This window comes from Salvelinus namaycush, unplaced genomic scaffold, assembly GCF_016432855.1.
Source record: "Salvelinus namaycush isolate Seneca unplaced genomic scaffold, SaNama_1.0 Scaffold26, whole genome shotgun sequence".
NCBI classification, from domain to species: domain Eukaryota; kingdom Metazoa; phylum Chordata; class Actinopteri; order Salmoniformes; family Salmonidae; genus Salvelinus; species Salvelinus namaycush.
This window is the reverse complement of record NW_024059452.1, coordinates 352,101-369,331: the sequence shown is the minus strand read 5'-3', so window position 1 is coordinate 369,331 and position 17,231 is coordinate 352,101. Positions and strand designations below refer to the sequence as shown.

Genomic DNA, 17,231 nt, shown 5'->3' with positions numbered 1-17,231 from the left:
TTCTATCAGAACATGTCACTACATCTCTACACATCACCATTGGAACAAGCCCATTATCTAGGCACCAGTATTTTCTACAATGCATACAAATATATGTTTATCAGTATAAAGGATTTACATAGGTTTCTTATTAAATAACAGTTAAATAAATGTATTTGTCATTTTTTATATGGTTCTAAAGTCCAGGGACAGCATTACCACCACAATCCAATAATGACCCAGTTACTATTGGGGGATGGAACCAGAGAGGAAGCTTGTGTCACCTTTCTCACACCACTGCAGTATTCATTTCAACAGACCTTTTCCATGGTCCATTTGTTAAGAGATCTACAGTACCAGTCAAAAGTTTGGACACACCTACTCATTCAAGGGGTTTTCTTTATTTGGACTATTTTCTACATTGTAGAATAATATTGAAGACATCAAAACTATGAAATAACACATCATGTATTAACCAAATAAGTGTTAAACAAATCTAAATATATTCTATAGGGAATAGGAAGCTATTTGGAACCCAAGAGAATTAGCATTGGCTGTCTAACTAAAACATGTTGCATTGTGGTATAGTTGGAGTGATTCCACATGAAACCAGGGTAAAGTTCATAAGGCCTTGGAGTGATTCCACATGAAACCAGGGTAAAGTTCATAATGGCCTTGGACCGATTCCACATGAAACCAGGGTAAAGTTCATAATGCCTTGGAGTGATTCCACATGAAACCAGGGTAAAGTTCATAATGCCTTGGAGTGATTCCACATGAAACCAGGGTAAAGTTCATAAGGCCTTGGAGTGATTCCACATGAAACCAGGGTAAAGTTCATAATTCCTTGGAGTGATTCCACATGAAACCAGGGTAAAGTTCATAAGGCCTTGGAGTGATTCCACATGAAACCAGGGTAAAGTTCATAATTCCTTGGAGTGATTCCACATGAAACCAGGGTAAAGTTCATAATGCCTTGGAGTGATTCCACCTGAAACCAGGGTAAAGTTCATAATTCCTTGGAGTGATTCCACCTGAAACCAGGGTAAAGTTCATAATGGCCTTGGACCGATTCCACATGAAACCAGGGTAAAGTTCATAATTCCTTGGACTGATTCCACATGAAACCAGGGTAAAGTTCATAATTCCTTGGAGTGATTCCACCTGAAACCACGGTAAAGTTCATAAGGCCTTGGAGTGGTTCCACATGAAACCAGGGTAAAGTTCATAATGGCCTTGGAGTGATTCCACATGAAACCAGGGTAAAGTTCATAAGGCCTTGGAGTGATTCCACCTGAAACCAGGGTAAAGTTCATAAAGCCTTGGAGTGATTCCACATGAAACCAGGGTAAAGTTCATAAGGCCTTGGAGTGATTCCACATGAAACCAGGGTAAAGTTCATAATGCCTTGGAGTGATTCCACATGAAACCAGGGTAAAGTTCATAATGCCTTGGACTGATTCCACCTGAAACCAGGGTAAAGTTCATAATGCCTTGGACTGATTCCACATGAAACCAGGGTAAAGTTCATAATGCCTTGGAGTGATTCTACATGAAACCAGGGTAAAGTTCATAAAGCCTTGGAGTGGTTCCACCTGAAACCACGGTAAAGTTCATAATTCCTTGGAGTGGTTCCACATGAAACCAGGGTAAAGTTCATAAGGCCTTGGAGTGATTCCACATTAAACCAGGGTAAAGTTCATAATGCCTTGGAGTGGTTCCACATGAAACCAGGGTAAAGTTCATAAGGCCTTGGAGTGATTCCACATGAAACCAGGGTAAAGTTCATAATGGCCTTGGAGTGATTCCACATGAAACCAGGGTAAAGTTCATAAAGCCTTGGACTGATTCCACATTTATTTATTTATTTAATTGTTCCTTTAAGGCAAGTCAGTTAAGAACAAATTCTTATTTACAATAACGGCCTACCAAAAGGTAAAAGGCCTCTTGCAGGGACGGGGGCTGTGATTAAAAATAAATTCAATATAAATATAGAACAAAACACACATCACGACAAGAGAGACACAACACTACATAAAGAGAGACCTGAGACAACAACATAGCATGGCAGCATCACATGACAACACAGCATGGTAGCAACACAGCATGGTAGCAGCACAAAACATGGTACAAACATAATTGGGCACAAACAACAGCACAAAGGGAAAGAAGGTAGAGACAACAATACATCACACAAAGCAGCCACAACTGTCAGTAAGAGTGTCCATGATTGAGTCTTTGAATGAAGAGATGGAGATAAAACTGGCCAGTTTGAGTGTTTGTTGCAGCTCGTTCCAGTCGCTGGCTGCAGCGAACTGATAAGAGGAGCGACCCAGGGATCTGTGCTTTGGGGACCTTTAACAGAATATGACTGGCAGAACGGGTGTTGTATGTGGAGGATGAGGGCTGCAGTAGATATCTCAGATAGGGGGGAGTGAGTCCTAAGAGGGTTTTATGAATAAGCATCAACCAGTGGGTCTTGCGACAGGTATACAGAGATGACCAGTTTACAGAGGAGTATAGAGTACAGTGATGTGTCCTATGAGGAGCATTGGTGGCAAATCTGATGGCCGAATGGTAAAGAACATCTAGCCGCTCGAAAGCACCCTCACCTGCTGATCTATAAATTACGTCTCCATAATCTAGCATGGGTAGGATGGTCATCTGAATCAGGGTTAGTTTGGCAGCAGGGGTGAAAGAGGAGCGATTACGATACAGGAAACCAAGTCTAGATTTAACCTTAGCCTGCAGCTTTGATATGTGCTGAGAGAAGGACAGTGTACCGTCCAGCCATACTCCCAAGTACTTGTATGAGGTGACTACCTCAAGCTCTAAACCCTCAGGAGGTAGTAATCACACCTGTGGGGAGAGGGGCATTCTTCTTACCAATGAAACCAGGACAAAAATGAAAGACCATGACTTTGGGGTCAAACTTTAATGGGGGATGGATTTCACAGGAGGTTGGTGGCACCTTAATTGGGGAGGACAGGCTGGTGGTAATGACTGGAGCGGAATCAGTGGAATGGTATCAAATACATCAAACACATGGTTGCCATGGTGTTTGATGCCGTTCCATTTGCTCCGTTCCAGCCATTATTATGAGCCGTCCTCCCCTCAGCAGCCTCCACTGATGGATTGTTGACATATTATTGACATTTGTATCTAAAAGCATAATTGATAAATAATTGAATGAAGTCTGTATATTTATGACATTTCGGCCTTACCCAGGCCTCCTCTGAGACCATATTTCATCTGTAGGTGCTACAAAGTTAAACTTGGTGTCATACGAAGCTTTACCACTCTGTAATATGAGTAGTATTCAACTAGAGACCCTTTTTGTTATACTTTTTAATAGTTTTATTTTTTGTGTGTGTTATTTCATTTTGTTGGTTGACAGTAAGAAAGTCCCTTTGACATGTATCCAGTAGCAGCGCCACCTAGTGTCTGGTTTGAGCAACTGAAAGCTCTATAGATACAACAGGAGCTGGTAGAGGAATGCAGTTCACTGTTATTACACAATAGGTAGGTAGGTTCTCATGGGTACTACACATCAATACACAGACCATTCTCACAGATCATCCGTCTGTATATGTATCAGATTACATCCGTTTTCATGCATCTCTATCTCACCACGGCATCAAGAAAAAGACAGATTTAATGTTGACCCGTGGCCGTGGGGACCGAACTGAGGTTGTTTAGACTGCTGATTGGTCAGTTGTTTGGGGTTTAGGTTTAGGGACGTGGCCTTGGCTCCACCTTGGGGCCTCCCACCGATACCCAGGAAGTGGAGTCTGAAGGTCGTCCACTCCCCGAAGGTCATCTGGAGCAGCTGTTTGAGGTCGTCGGGATCCCCGAAGACCAGCGCCTGGCCGGTGAGGTCATTGCTACGGACGATGTCTGCGTACTTCTCAGGGAGGTTCAACCTCGCCAGCTTTTGGAGAATTTGGAAAGATGCAGAACATAGAAAGAAGATCAAAAACATGTTTGGGGAGGCAGGTAGCCTGGTGGTTAGAGGGGGGAGGCAGTGTAGCCTGGTGGTTAGAGGGGGAGGCAGGTAGCCTGGTGGTTAGAGGGGGAGGCAGGTAGCCTGGTGGTTAGAGGGGGAGGCAGGTAGCCTGGTGGTTAGAGGGGGAGGCAGGTAGCCTGGTGGTTAGAGGGGGAGGCAGGTAGCCTGGTGGTTAGAGGAGGAGGCAGGTAGCCTGGTGGTTAGAGGGGGAGGCAGGTAGCCTGGTGGTTAGAGGGGGGAGGCAGGTAGCCTGGTGGTTAGAGGGGGGAGGCAGGTACCCTGGTGGTTAGAGGGGGAGGCAGGTACCCTGGTGGTTAGAGGGGGGAGGCAGGTAGCCTGGTGGTTAGAGGGGGAGGCAGGTAGCCTGGTGGTTAGAGGGGGAGGCAGGTAGCCTGGTGGTTAGAGGGGGGAGGCAGGTAGCCTGGTGGTTAGAGGGGGAGGCAGGTAGCCTGGTGGTTAGAGGGGGAGGCAGGTAGCCTGGTGGTTAGAGGGGGGGGGCAGGTAGCCTGGTGGTTAGAGGGGGAGGCAGGTAGCCTGGTGGTTAGAGGGGGAGGCAGGTAGCCTGGTGGTTAGAGGGGGAGGCAGGTAGCCTGGTGGTTAGAGGGGGAGGCAGGTAGCCTGGTGGTTAGAGGGGGAGGCAGGTAGCCTGGTGGTTAGAGGGGGAGGCAGCCTGGTGGTTAGAGGGGGAGGCAGGTAGCCTAGTGGTTAGAGGGGGAGGCAGGTAGCCTGGTGGTTAGAGGGGGAGGCAGGTAGCCTGGTGGTTAGAGGGGGAGGCAGGTACCCTGGTGGTTAGAGGGGGAGGCAGGTACCCTGGTGGTTAGGGGGGGGAGGCAGGTAGCCTGGTGGTTAGGGGGGGAGGCAGGTAGCCTGGTGGTTAGAGGGGGAGGCAGGTAGCCTGGTGGTTAGAGGGGGGAGGCAGGTAGCCTGGTGGTTAGAGGGGGAGGCAGGTAGCCTGGTGGTTAGAGGGGGGAGGCAGGTAGCCTGGTGGTTAGAGGGGGAGGCAGGTAGCCTGGTGGTTAGAGGGGGAGGCAGGTAGCCTGGTGGTTAGAGGGGGAGGCAGGTAGCCTGGTGGTTAGAGGGGGGAGGCAGGTAGCCTGGTGGTTAGAGGGGGGAGGCAGGTAGCCTGGTGGTTAGAGGGGGGAGGCAGGTAGCCTGGTGGTTAGAGGGGGGAGGCAGGTAGCCTGGTGGTTAGAGGGGGGAGGCAGGTAGCCTGGTGGTTAGAGGGGGGAGGCAGGTAGCCTGGTGGTTAGAGGGGGGAGGCAGGTAGCCTGGTGGTTAGAGGGGGGAGGCAGGTAGCCTGGTGGTTAGAGGGGGGAGGCAGGTAGCCTGGTGGTTAGAGGGGGAGGCAGGTAGCCTGGTGGTTAGAGGGGGAGGCAGGTAGCCTGGTGGTTAGAGGGGGAGGCAGGTAGCCTGGTGGTTAGAGGGGGGAGGCAGGTAGCCTGGTGGTTAGAGGGGGAGGCAGGTAGCCTGGTGGTTAGAGGGGGAGGCAGGTAGCCTGGTGGTTAGAGCGGGAGGCAGGTAGCCTGGTGGTTAGAGGGGGAGGCAGGTAGCCTGGTGGTTAGAGGGGGAGGTAGCCTGGTGGTTAGAGGGGGAGGTAGCCTGGTGGTTAGAGGGGGAGGTAGCCTGGTGGTTAGAGGGGGAGGCAGGTAGCCTGGTGGTTATAGGGGGAGGCAGGTAGCCTGGTGGTTAGAGGGGGAGGCAGGTAGCCTGGTGGTTAGAGGGGGAGGCAGGTAGCCTAGGGGTTAGAGGGGGGAGGCAGGTAGCCTGGTGGTTAGAGGGGGGGGGCAGGTAGCCTGGTGGTTAGAGGGGGGTGGCAGGTAGCCTAGTGGTTAGAGGGGGAGGCAGGTAGCCTAGGGGTTAGAGGGGGGAGGCAGGTAGCCTGGTGGTTAGAGGGGGGAGGCAGGTAGCCTGGTGGTTAGAGGGGGGAGGCAGGTAGCCTAGTGGTTAGAGCGGGGAGGCAGGTAGCCTAGTGGCTAGAGGGGGGAGGCAGGTAGCCTGGTGGTTAGAGGGGGGAGACAGGTAGCCTAGTGGTTAGAGCGGGGAGGCAGGTAGCCTAGTGGCTAGAGGGGGAGGCAGGTAGCCTAGTGGTTAGAGGGGGGAGGCAGGTAGCCTAGTGGTTAGAGCGGGGAGGCAGGTAGCCTAGTGGCTAGAGGGGGAGGCAGGTAGCCTAGTGGTTAGAGGGGGGAGGCAGGTAGCCTAGTGGTTAGAGCGGGGAGGCAGGTAGCCTAGTGGCTAGAGGGGGAGGCAGGTAGCCTAGTGGTTAGAGCGGGGAGGCAGGTAGCCTAGTGGCTAGAGGGGGAGGCAGGTAGCCTAGTGGCTAGAGGGGGAGGCAGGTAGCCTAGTGGTTAGAGCGGGGAGGCAGGTAGCCTAGTGGCTAGAGGGGGAGGCAGGTAGCCTAGTGGTTAGAGGGGGGAGGCAGGTAGCCTAGTGGTTAGAGCGGGGAGGCAGGTAGCCTAGTGGTTAGAGCGGGGAGGCAGGTAGCCTAGTGGTTAGAGGGGGGCGGCAGGTAGCCTAGTGGTTAGAGCGGGGAGGCAGGTAGCCTAGTGGTTAGAGCGGGGAGGCAGGTAGCCTAGTGGTTAGAGCGGGGAGGCAGGTAGCCTAGTGGTTAGAGCGGGGAGGCAGGTAGCCTAGTGGTTAGAGGGGGGCGGCAGGTAGCCTAGTGGTTAGAGGGGGGAGGCAGGTAGCCTAGTGGTTAGAGGGGGGAGGCAGGTAGCCTAGTGGTTAGAGGGGGGAGGCAGGTAGCCTGGTGGTTAGAGGGGGGAGGAAGGTAGCCTAGTGGTTAGAGGGGGGAGGAATGTAGCCTAGTGGTTAGAGGGGGGAGGCAGGTAGCCTAGTGGTTAGAGGGGGGAGGCAGGTAGCCTGGTGGTTAGAGGGGGGAGGCAGGTAGCCTAGTGGTTAGAGGGGGGAGGCAGGTAGCCTAGTGGTTAGAGGGGGGAGTCAGGTAGCCTGGTGGTTAGAGGGGGGAGGCAGGTAGCCTAGTGGTTAGAGGGGGGAGGCAGGTAGCCTAGTGGTTAGAGGGGGGAGGCAGGTAGCCTGGTGGTTAGAGGGGGGAGGAAGGTAGCCTAGTGGTTAGAGGGGGGAGGAAGGTAGCCTAGTGGTTAGAGGGGGGAGGCAGGTAGCCTAGTGGTTAGAGGGGGGAGGCAGGTAGCCTGGTGGTTAGAGGGGGGAGGCAGGTAGCCTAGTGGTTAGAGGGGGGAGGCAGGTAGCCTAGTGGTTAGAGGGGGGAGGCAGGTAGCCTGGTGGTTAGAGGGGGGAGGCAGGTAGCCTAGTGGTTAGAGGGGGGAGGCAGGTAGCCTAGTGGTTAGAGGGGGGAGGCAGGTAGCCTGGTGGTTAGAGGGGGGAGGCAGGTAGCCTGGTGGTTAGAGGGGGGAGGAAGGTAGCCTAGTGGTTAGAGCGTTGGACTAGTAACCGAAAGGTTGCTAGATCAAATCCCCGAGCTGACAAGGTAAAAATCTAGTAAAATAAAGTTAAAATAAAAAAACGTATTTATCTGAGGTCTAAAGGTGGCTAGGACCCTGGTCTAAAGGAGTGCACTATATAGGGAATAGGGTGCCATGTGGTACACAGCCATCCCCTTACCGCTTTGCAGACATCCTCAGAGGTCATGTTGATAACAGTCCTGATGTTGAGAGGAGCCAGGTTCCTCCCCAACCCAGAATTCTTCAGTCTGGTGGTCCCTCTGATCCGGGCCAGCTCCCTCCTGATAGAATGATCCAGGTTAACCGTGGTCAGCTTGAACCTCTCCGCGTCCCTCACGCTGAACTGGAAATGCACCTGGAGGATTGGAAGATGAAGATGAAATGTGCTGAGTGTTGGAGAGATGCGAGCGCACACACAAACAAACACACACACACAAACACACAAACACACACACACACACACACACACACACACACACACACACACACACACAGGTCGCTGGTTCAAATCTCGAAGGAGCGTAAAAGGAACACACACCTTGAGGAACATCTCAAACATCTCTGGATCTCCGTCCTGCTCCAGCAGGTCTTCGATCTCCTCCCTCATCATGTGAAGCTCCATCCTCGAGTCGCTGAACACCTATTATAATATATATAATAATGTATTAATAATACATCATAATTATAGAATTTCATTATAATAATATATGCCAGTTAGCAGACCTCCCACAAAGTCTTGGACTCGTCGACGACGGCGACATCGATCTCTGCTCTCTGCTGCTCGTCCTCCAGACACTGTAGGATCCAGCTGAGACGACAGGGCCAATGGTTGGCAAGAACGACCTGTAATGTAGTGATCATTACTGTTAATCCAGTCCATGTTTTCATTACATTACAGACTGACACTCAGAATTCCATTCCACGTTTTACTCTAATGTAGTGATCATTAATGTTAGTCCAGTCCATGTTTCCATTACATTACAGACTGACACTCAGAATTCCATTCCATGTTTTACTCTAATGTAGTGATCATTAATGTTAGTCCAGTCCATGTTTCCATTACATTACAGACTGACACTCAGAATTCCATTCCATGTTTTACTCAGGCAGTAGTTGAGCTACAGAGCTAGTGAAAAACAATGCATGTAGCTATCCCCACGATGCATGTAGCTATCCCCACAATGCTTTCAGTAAAGTTCAACAAACATATCAGACGCCCCAACCGACTTACGTTTTTCTAATCGTATCATTTGTGACTCCCTCGCTCCCCCATTCTCCCTCCCTCCCTCCCCCATTCTCCCTCCCTCCCTCCCTCCCTCCCTCCCTCCCTCCCTCCCTCCCTCCCTCCACAACATAAAGAGGGGTGTTACAGTACCCAGGCAGCGATGTTCTCTGGCGGGGGCAGCTCAGTCTTCAGAGCCTCCATGAGCACCACGGTCACCCTGATGGAGTTGATGACCCGTCTCATGGACATGGTGTCATCAGAGATGTAGTGGTGGAGATTCCCTCTGTTACTGGACAGAATGCTCTCCAATGCAGATTCTATCATCTTGTCCACCTCGTCCTCACTCAGCGCAAACGCCACGTGCGCCTCCTTGATGTGGTTGTTGTCTATCAAAGGAATATTGGCCTCCTTCAAAACACTTGACGTCGGGCTGCCCAGGTCCAGCTCTCTCAGCTCGATCCCCTTTGACCCATGACCCTTGACTTCTTCCGTGATCTCTGATTGGCCGCTAACGATATTGTAGAACACCTTGGGAGAGAGACGGAGAGAAATAGAGAGCGGAAGAGAGGGAGAGAGAATTGTTTTGTTTTTTTACACAGTTTGGAAGCATTACAGATTATGAATGGCAGCAAAGGCAGAGTTATTTGATACAATGTATCCATTTGATATAGAACACCTTGTGCTTGGAGGCGTGGCAGAGCGGCGGTATGGTGAAGGCCAGGGTCACGATGCGGTTCAAGAAGGCGTAGGCTCTGTCTTCTTGACTGAAGCACCCGTCTGCATAGTTCACCTGTTGGAGAGAAACAAACTGTGTTAGTTCATAATGAAAGCCATTATTGCCCTATTCACATTTTTCCACTGTAAATCATTTTTATTATATCGATATTGATTCACATTCTTCCAGTGTAAATCATTTAAATAGTCAACGTTTCAGCTCTTTTTTAAATTTATTTATATTTTTTATTTCACCTTTATTTAACCAGGTAGACTAGTTGAGAACAAGTTCTCATTTACAACTGTGACCTGGCCAAGATAGAGCAAAGCAGTGTGACACAAACAACAACACAGAGTTACACCCTCTTACTATTATAATTTACTACTACACTGTATATACTTATTTCTGTTTAGTACTGAACTCAACCCTGGGATTTAAAACGCGTTTTCCACAGGGCTTCATTCTGTGACCGCTGTTGTTGATTCAAACTTTAGAAATCTGTCTGCATATTTTAAAGACATGGTATTGTAAGACTTGGCATTTTAAGACTTGGCATATCGGGTGTAGTGAGATAACCAACGGGCTGGACCATTCTCTTCTCATCACTCATCTTGAAAAAAACGATGCAAAAAAACGTGGAAATTAAATGATCCTCCATCATTAACACAATGAAAACATCTATTGATTTATTACTGAAATAGTATGGGTGAATAGAAAACTAATTGGCACAATTTAAGGCCAAGTGGCAAACAGTAATGCAGGCACTAGGGATGGGGGTGTCACGCCCTGACCTTAGAGAGCCTTTTTATTTCTCTATTTGGTTAGGTCAGGGTGTGACTCGGGTGGGCATTCTATGCTTTCTGTTTCTTTGTGTTTGGCCGAGTATGGTTCCCAATCAGAGGCAGCTGTCTATCGTTGTCTCTGATTGGGAATCATACTTAGGCAGCCTGCTTTCCACCTGAGTTTGTGGGATCTTGTTTTTGCACAGTTACTAGGTAGCCTGCAGAACGTTACGTTTGTTCATTCTTTTGTTGTTTTGTTGGTGTTCATTTTAATAAATACGAAATGTACGGCTACCACGCTGCACCTTGGTCTGATTCTAACGACAGACGTAACAGGGGGTGTGGTCAGGGATGGGGGGTGTGGTCAGGGATGGGGGTGTGGTCAGGGATGAGGGTGTGGTCAGGTATGGGGTGTGGTCAGGTATGGGGGTGTGGTCTGGGATGGGGTGTGGTCAGGGATGGGGGTGTGAGCCTGCGGGTCTGGCCATTGTTTGTATGAGTCTGTCTGTAAGTTGTTGTTCGTATGTATAGAAATCAATCTGATGACTCTTAGTCTACCTGTTGAACCAGGACCTCAGGGTTGACTGATGTAACAATATGTACCTGTTGAACCAGGACCTCAGGGTTGACTGATGTAACAATATGTACCTGTTGAACCAGGACCTCAGGGTTGACTGATAACACAATATGTACCTGTTGAACCAGGACCTCAGGGTTGACTGATGTAACAATATGTACCTGTTGAACCAGGACCTCAGAGTTGACTGATGTAACAATATGTACCTGTTGAACCAGGACCTCAGGGTTGACTGATGTAACAATATGTACCTGTTGAACCAGGACCTCAGGGTTGACTGATAACACAATATGTACCTGTTGAACCAGGACCTCCGGGTTGACTGATAACGCAATATGTACCTGTTGAACCAGGACCTCAGGGTTGACTGATGTAACAATATGTACCTGTTGAACCAGGACCTCAGGGTTGACTGATGTAACAATATGTACCTGTTGAACCAGGACCTCAGGGTTGACTGATGTAACAATATGTACCTGTTGAACCAGGACCTCAGGGTTGACTGATAATAGAATATGTACCTGTTGAACCAGGACCTCAGGGTTGACTGATAATAGAATATGTACCTGTTGAACCAGGACCTCAGGGTTGACTGATAATACAATATGTACCTGTTGAACCAGGACCTCAGGGTTGACTGATGTAACAATATGTACCTGTTGAACCAGGACCTCAGGGTTGACTGATGTAACAATATGTACCTGTTGAACCAGGACCTCAGGGTTGACTGATGTAACAATATGTACCTGTTGAACCAGGACCTCAGGGTTGACTGATGTAACAATATGTACCTGTTGAACCAGGACCTCGGGGTTGACTGATGTAACAATATGTACCTGTTGAACCAGGACCTCAGGATTGACTGATGTAACAATATGTACCTGTTGAACCAGGACCTCAGGGTTGACTGATAATACAATATGTACCTGTTGAACCAGGACCTCAGGGTTGACTGATATTACAATATGTACCTGTTGAACCAGGACCTCAGGGTTGACTGCCAGCAGAGAGATAAAGGGGGACTCCTCATCAGAGAGCAGTATACTGATAGCATCCAGGACACCAACGATCTTCTTAGGAGCACATCGGTCCAGGTTAGTGATCTCCAGAACCACTCGGATCCTCCTCTGCTCAAACACCTCCATGAACTGGATGAACCTGGACAACAGGCACATCTCCTTCCTCACCTGGGAGAGAGCGAGAGAGCGAGAGACAGAGAGAGACAGAGAGAGAGACAGAGAGAGAGAGAGAGAGAGAGACAGAGAGAGAGACAGAGAGAGAGACAGAGAGAGAGAGGGAGCGAGAGAGGGGGGGGCGAGATAAAGAGAGAGGGTGGGAAGGGAGAGAGAGAGAGAGAGAGAGTGGGAGGAAGGGAGCGAGAGAGAGGGGGTAGGATGAGAGGGAAAGAGAGAGTGGGAGGAAGGGAGCGAGATAGAGAGAGAGAGGTAGGAAGAGAGGGAGAGAGAGAGAGAAAGAAAGAAAGAAAGAGAGAGAGAAAAAAGTTGGAGAAAGCAGGTTAAGGAACTGATTCATTTGTCAAAAGTTGGTCAATTGATCTAAAGTAGTGCACTCTGTAGGGAATCGTGTGCCATTATATCCTCCCTCACCTCTGTCATGACGTTGCCTGCTTGGGTATAGCAAGCCCCATCCCCCTCTCCCTGCCTCTCCCTGCCCCCTACAACCCATGCTGTGGTCACAGAGAGACATCGTAAATTCCTGAGAATCTCCTCATGGCCAAACAGTATTTGAGAGAGGGTAAACTTTCAGGACAAAGGAAGTTTCTTCCACCTCACAGAACTTGAGGTACGAACAGATTTCATGTTCCTGCAAAAGTATGGAAGATTGGTGAAGAGTCCAGCTATTAACATGTCCGTTTGTCCCCATGTGGGAAACTCATGAGAGACTGTGGGACCACATTACCATACCGCTGTTTATATAATAACCTCAGATATGAGGTTTACATCTGATTGTTGTATAAAATGAATGAGTGAGTATGATACTGTTTGTATTGTGTAATATGATTTTGGACTGTTTAATGAAGAAAAATACAAATCCCTTTTTGATTTGAACTAAGTCCGAGGACCCGCCCCAGAGCCAGTTGGGTCAGACACCCTGGGACAGCCCCTCTCTGCTATCTGAATAAAAGCTAAACTCTGAGAAATTATCATTAGACCATGTTTTTCTCCATAGGGGGAGAACGAAGGTTAAGTACCATTGCTGAATCTTTAACCATACCACGTGGTTAAACTCTTAGACGAATAAGAACAAGTCCTTGATATTGACTACTAGTCTGCAGCTAGGAATTCGGTATCATTGAACGCGAAGAAAGACAACCGCCGAAACATCCATTCTATAACGAATGTCACTCTGAACTATCCACAATAAACAAAGACAGAAAGACGGATCAAACCCTCCAACAAAAACGAACTTCTCTCCAGCGATCAAGACGACACACAATGAGCGTAAATATATATATATTGATTGCAATTGTTCCCGAATGAGTGAGCGTTCATGTGTAAAGGATTAGCATGTCAATTGTTATAATTATGAACTCTGTAGTGACTTCTTGGTCGAACGCCAATTTTCCCTTTGTCTAACAAGCCGCCATGCCGGTTCAGCCCACTAGGGCATATTTCTCCCATCATTTCATGTAACCATTTTTAAGTTTGTTTGTTTGTTTATGCATTTCTGTGAATTAATTAGTTAGTAATAAATAAATGATTTAAGACAATTGATGTATGGATGACTCATAGTGAAGACTGGGTTCGTGCAGATAACCAACAATTTACGACGTTTGGAATGAGACTAACGTGAGGTAAAATAAATAAATCATTAATCAGAAGACTATTGATCAGATATGAAAATATCTGAAAGGTTATATTGGGAAATTATAACTTTGTAATCTGACTACTTTCCCTGGTGCTCCCAAATTCATAGTTAATTAGTTACGTTATTACTCAGTTGATCGCGTAATCCCTAATTACAGGAATCTTTGATAAAAACTATAAGTCTTCAATTTAATGATAGCAAAGACACGACACCTCGTTCATGAACCCCAGTTGGCCGCTGACCCTCTCGTTGTCCAGCGCCTTACGGACTTTCAGGTCCTGGTTGAAGATCAGGTTCTTTCCCATCTGGAAGATGAATCGTAAAGCTGCTGCTGCAGGGACCCCCATGACAGCGAACGCCAGGCCCTCCAACACCCCGGCCCCACTTTGGCCTTCACTCTGACCTTCTCCTGTTCCATTTCCTGATCCCAGTCCGTCCAGCTCTGGTGCTTCTGGAACCCCCTGGAAGCCATACTTCACCTATAGATGCAGGAACACGAGGTCAGGACAACGTCGTATTCAGTGTTCACTGAGTAGTTTGCTGAAATTCACAATGAATGTGTTATTTTTCCATCTTAATGCTGATTGGTAAAAATGTCATGCTGTCAAAGATTCCCTCACTCGTAGTCATATTGTATCACCTTGCTTCACTGGTCCCTTTGTTTACAATTCTTCCTCATTTATGCTAAACATATTATGGGATACTAGAACATGAATGGACCTTGTTACTATGGGTCTATCCCAGGTTGGAACCCTGTTCCCTACATAGTGCACTACTTTTACTCCAAGGTAGTGCACTTTGAAGGCAAAAGGGAGCCATTTGGGAAGCAGCCTCTAACAACCTTCTGATCCTCACCAGGAAGACGAGGACTATGAGAGCAGCCAGCAGCAAGGCCAGGACCAGGGACCAGAGAGGGAAACAGCAGAACTTCTTAGATCTCCACTCTGACGATGTGTTTTCAATCACCTTCTTCCTCACCTCATCCTCCTCGTCGTGCTGCGCCACGCGGTACAGGCCCAGCTGAAGAACAACAAGAATACTTTATTGTCCATTATCTTGATGTTTCCAGTCAGATCTGGGTTTGGAACTGACAAAGCTCTCACCTCTTATTTGATTTAACCATTATTTATCCAGGAAGTCCTGTTGAGGTCAAAGGACCTATTTTATGAGGGATACCGCTAACCTCTAGGCTACCTACCTGAAGTTAACCTCTAACCTCTAGGCTACCTACCTGAAGTCAACCTCTAACCTCTAGACTACCTACCTGAAGTCAACCTCTAACCTCTAGGTTACCTACCTGAAGTTAACCTCTGATCCTTACCTCTAACCTTCCAGCTAGCACCTAACCTTCTGAGAACCACATGTTTCGTAGAGCTTGGTGAGAGTGTGGTTGTCCTATAGTTATTTTGCATACATCCTTCCCACAACGTTCTGGGAATGGTGCAGGATACCCAGCTAGCACATAATGTTCTGAGAACCATATGTTTCTTAGGTGGGAATTTCAGTACTTCAGCATAACTGTCACGTTCTTCGTAACGAGGAGACCAAGGCGCAGCGTAATTTGAATACATTATTTTTATTAACAACGAACACTTAAACAAACTAACAAAACGAACGTGAAGCTATAATAACTGAGTGCTGACATGCAGCTACACATAGACAATAACCCACAAAACCTAAATAGAAAATGGCAACATAAATAGGATCCCCAATCAGAGACAACGATAAACAGCTGCCTCTGATTGGGAACCAATTCAGGCCACCATAGACCTACAATAACCTAGACTTACAAAAACTCCATAGATCTACAAAAAAAACCTAGACAACACAAAACACGCATACCCACCCACGTCACACCCTGACCTGACCAAAATAAATACAGAAAACAGTTATAACTAAGGTCAGGGCGTGACAGTAACATTTCCTTCCGGTTTCCTCATTGTTCTATTTAAAATAATGTTCTCAAATTGTTCCGAGAACGTTAAGAACCAACGTTCTGTGGGAATTTCAGTACTTCATCATAACGTTTTCTGCAGGTTTCCTCATGGTTCTATTTAAAGTCATGTTATCATAACATTAAGAAAACAAATCATTAAAAACATACAAAAACGTTAGTAACGTTCAAAATACGTTCTAAGAATGTAATTTAAAAACATATACATTCTGTTCTCAGCATCAACAAGACTCTATTCTCTATCTTGTTAAAGTGTGTTCAGGTGTGTTGGCTGAGCCCACTACATTGGTCACGCCTGATCTTAATGAGTGCTTGTTTACTTTGAAACGGGGTCTGTTTGAACAGACTAAAAGGAACAGCTTTTGTATGAGTATAAAATAAACATTGCATGTTAGCTCCATCCTAGTGGCGCAGTGGACTAATTCCATAGGTTTGAATCTCACTGACGCCGTGCCACAATAAAAAATCAATGTGTTTGATACCTAAGCAAAACAGTTAACCCCAACTAAGCTAACAGTGCAATCAAAAGTCTTATTGAAACCTTCTCAGAATGTTAACTCGTCATCTTCAAATAACCTATAATTTTTGTTCTCAGAACTTTAATAAAACCTTCCTGGTAAACGTTCAGGGAACCATAGTAAAGCGCTCTCAGAACCTCCCCGCAACCTAAGAAGGTACATTCCCAGAACAGGCAAAACATTCACTTCCATTCTCAGAACGTAAAAAAAAACAAGTTCAGTTTTACGGGAAACGTATGGCTTCATTCCCATAACCAATGGGAAACCAAAAACGTACGTTCTCACAACCTCCAAGGAACCAAATGTGCTAGATGGGCTCTGACCTCTAACCTCTAGGCTACCTACCTGAAGTTAACCTCTAACCTCTAGGGTAACCCACCTGAAGTCTCCCGAAGCTCTCCTGCAGTGCCAGGCACAGTCTCATCACCAGCCCTGCCCAGAGGAGGTCACTCCCGGCAAAGTGCCATGCGGAGAACCGAACGTAGATGAACCGGACATTCTTCTGTCGCTGGTTCTCCTCGGTCCAGACAGGTCTGTAGAACAGCAGCCTGCAGATCAGAGCTAGGAGACCAGTGATGGAGGCTTTGACGGAACGAGGCTTGGACCTGCCCTGGTAACTCTGCTCCCTCCTCTCTGCCTCCTGCTCCATGTGGACTAGTCAAGGAGCGAGCAAGAGAGAGAGAGAGAGAGAAAGAGAACAATGAGATAAGGATATGTTCCTTCTAGCTCTGGGCTTTAGGGCTACTTTCTAACGCTGAGCATCCTGCGTGGATGAAAATCCTCAACACTCTTTATGACAGGATCATATTGTGTGTACCTACCCTCTATATGACAGGATCATGTTGTGTGTACCTATCCTCTATATGACAGGATCATGTTGTGTGTACCTATCCTCTATATGACAGGATCATGTTGTGTGTACCTATCCTTTATATGACAGCATCATGATGTATCTACCCTCTATATGACAGGATCATGTTGTGTCTATCCTCTATAAGACAGGATCATGTTGTATCTACCCTCTATAAGACAGGATCATGTTGTGTCTATCCTCTATATGACAGGATCATGTTGTACCTACCCTCTATATGACAGGATCATGTTGTACCTACCCTCTATAAGACAGGATCATGTTGTGTGTAACTACCCTCTATGAGACAGGATCATGTTGTGTCTACCTACTCTCTCTAAGACAGGATCATGTTGTGTCTACCTACCCTCTATAAG

At 47.5% G+C, this 17,231-nt stretch overlaps 1 protein-coding gene across 1 annotated transcript; it reads right to left on the bottom strand.

Annotated features, from left to right (window-relative positions):
• Positions 1 to 3,616: 3,616 nt before the first annotated feature.
• Positions 3,617 to 16,653, bottom strand: LOC120039207 (NTPase KAP family P-loop domain-containing protein 1-like). Its single transcript, XM_038984698.1, has 10 exons — positions 16,384 to 16,653; positions 14,388 to 14,552; positions 13,775 to 14,011; positions 11,675 to 11,890; positions 9,306 to 9,419; positions 8,780 to 9,157; positions 8,128 to 8,199; positions 7,943 to 8,044; positions 7,565 to 7,759; positions 3,617 to 3,910 (listed from the first exon to the last, which is right to left on the bottom strand). The coding sequence occupies exons 1-10, from the start codon at positions 16,651 to 16,653 to the stop codon at positions 3,617 to 3,619; spliced, it is 2,043 nt and encodes a 680-aa protein (XP_038840626.1).
• Positions 16,654 to 17,231: the final 578 nt, after the last annotated feature.

Bases quoted from the DNA above. Each gene is read 5' to 3' on its own strand.
- LOC120039207 (XM_038984698.1), bottom strand. From the start codon at position 16,653: ATGGAGCAGGAGGCAGAGAGGAGGGAGCAGAGTTACCAGGGCAGGTCC. The intron at 11,891-13,774 runs GTCAGCGGCCAA...GCTCTCTCCCAG, and splicing joins AGGCGCTGGACAACGAGAGG to GTGAGGAAGGAGATGTGCCT. The intron at 3,911-7,564 runs GTAAGGGGATGG...ATTCTCCAAAAG, and splicing joins CTGAGGATGTCTGCAAAGCG to CTGGCGAGGTTGAACCTCCC.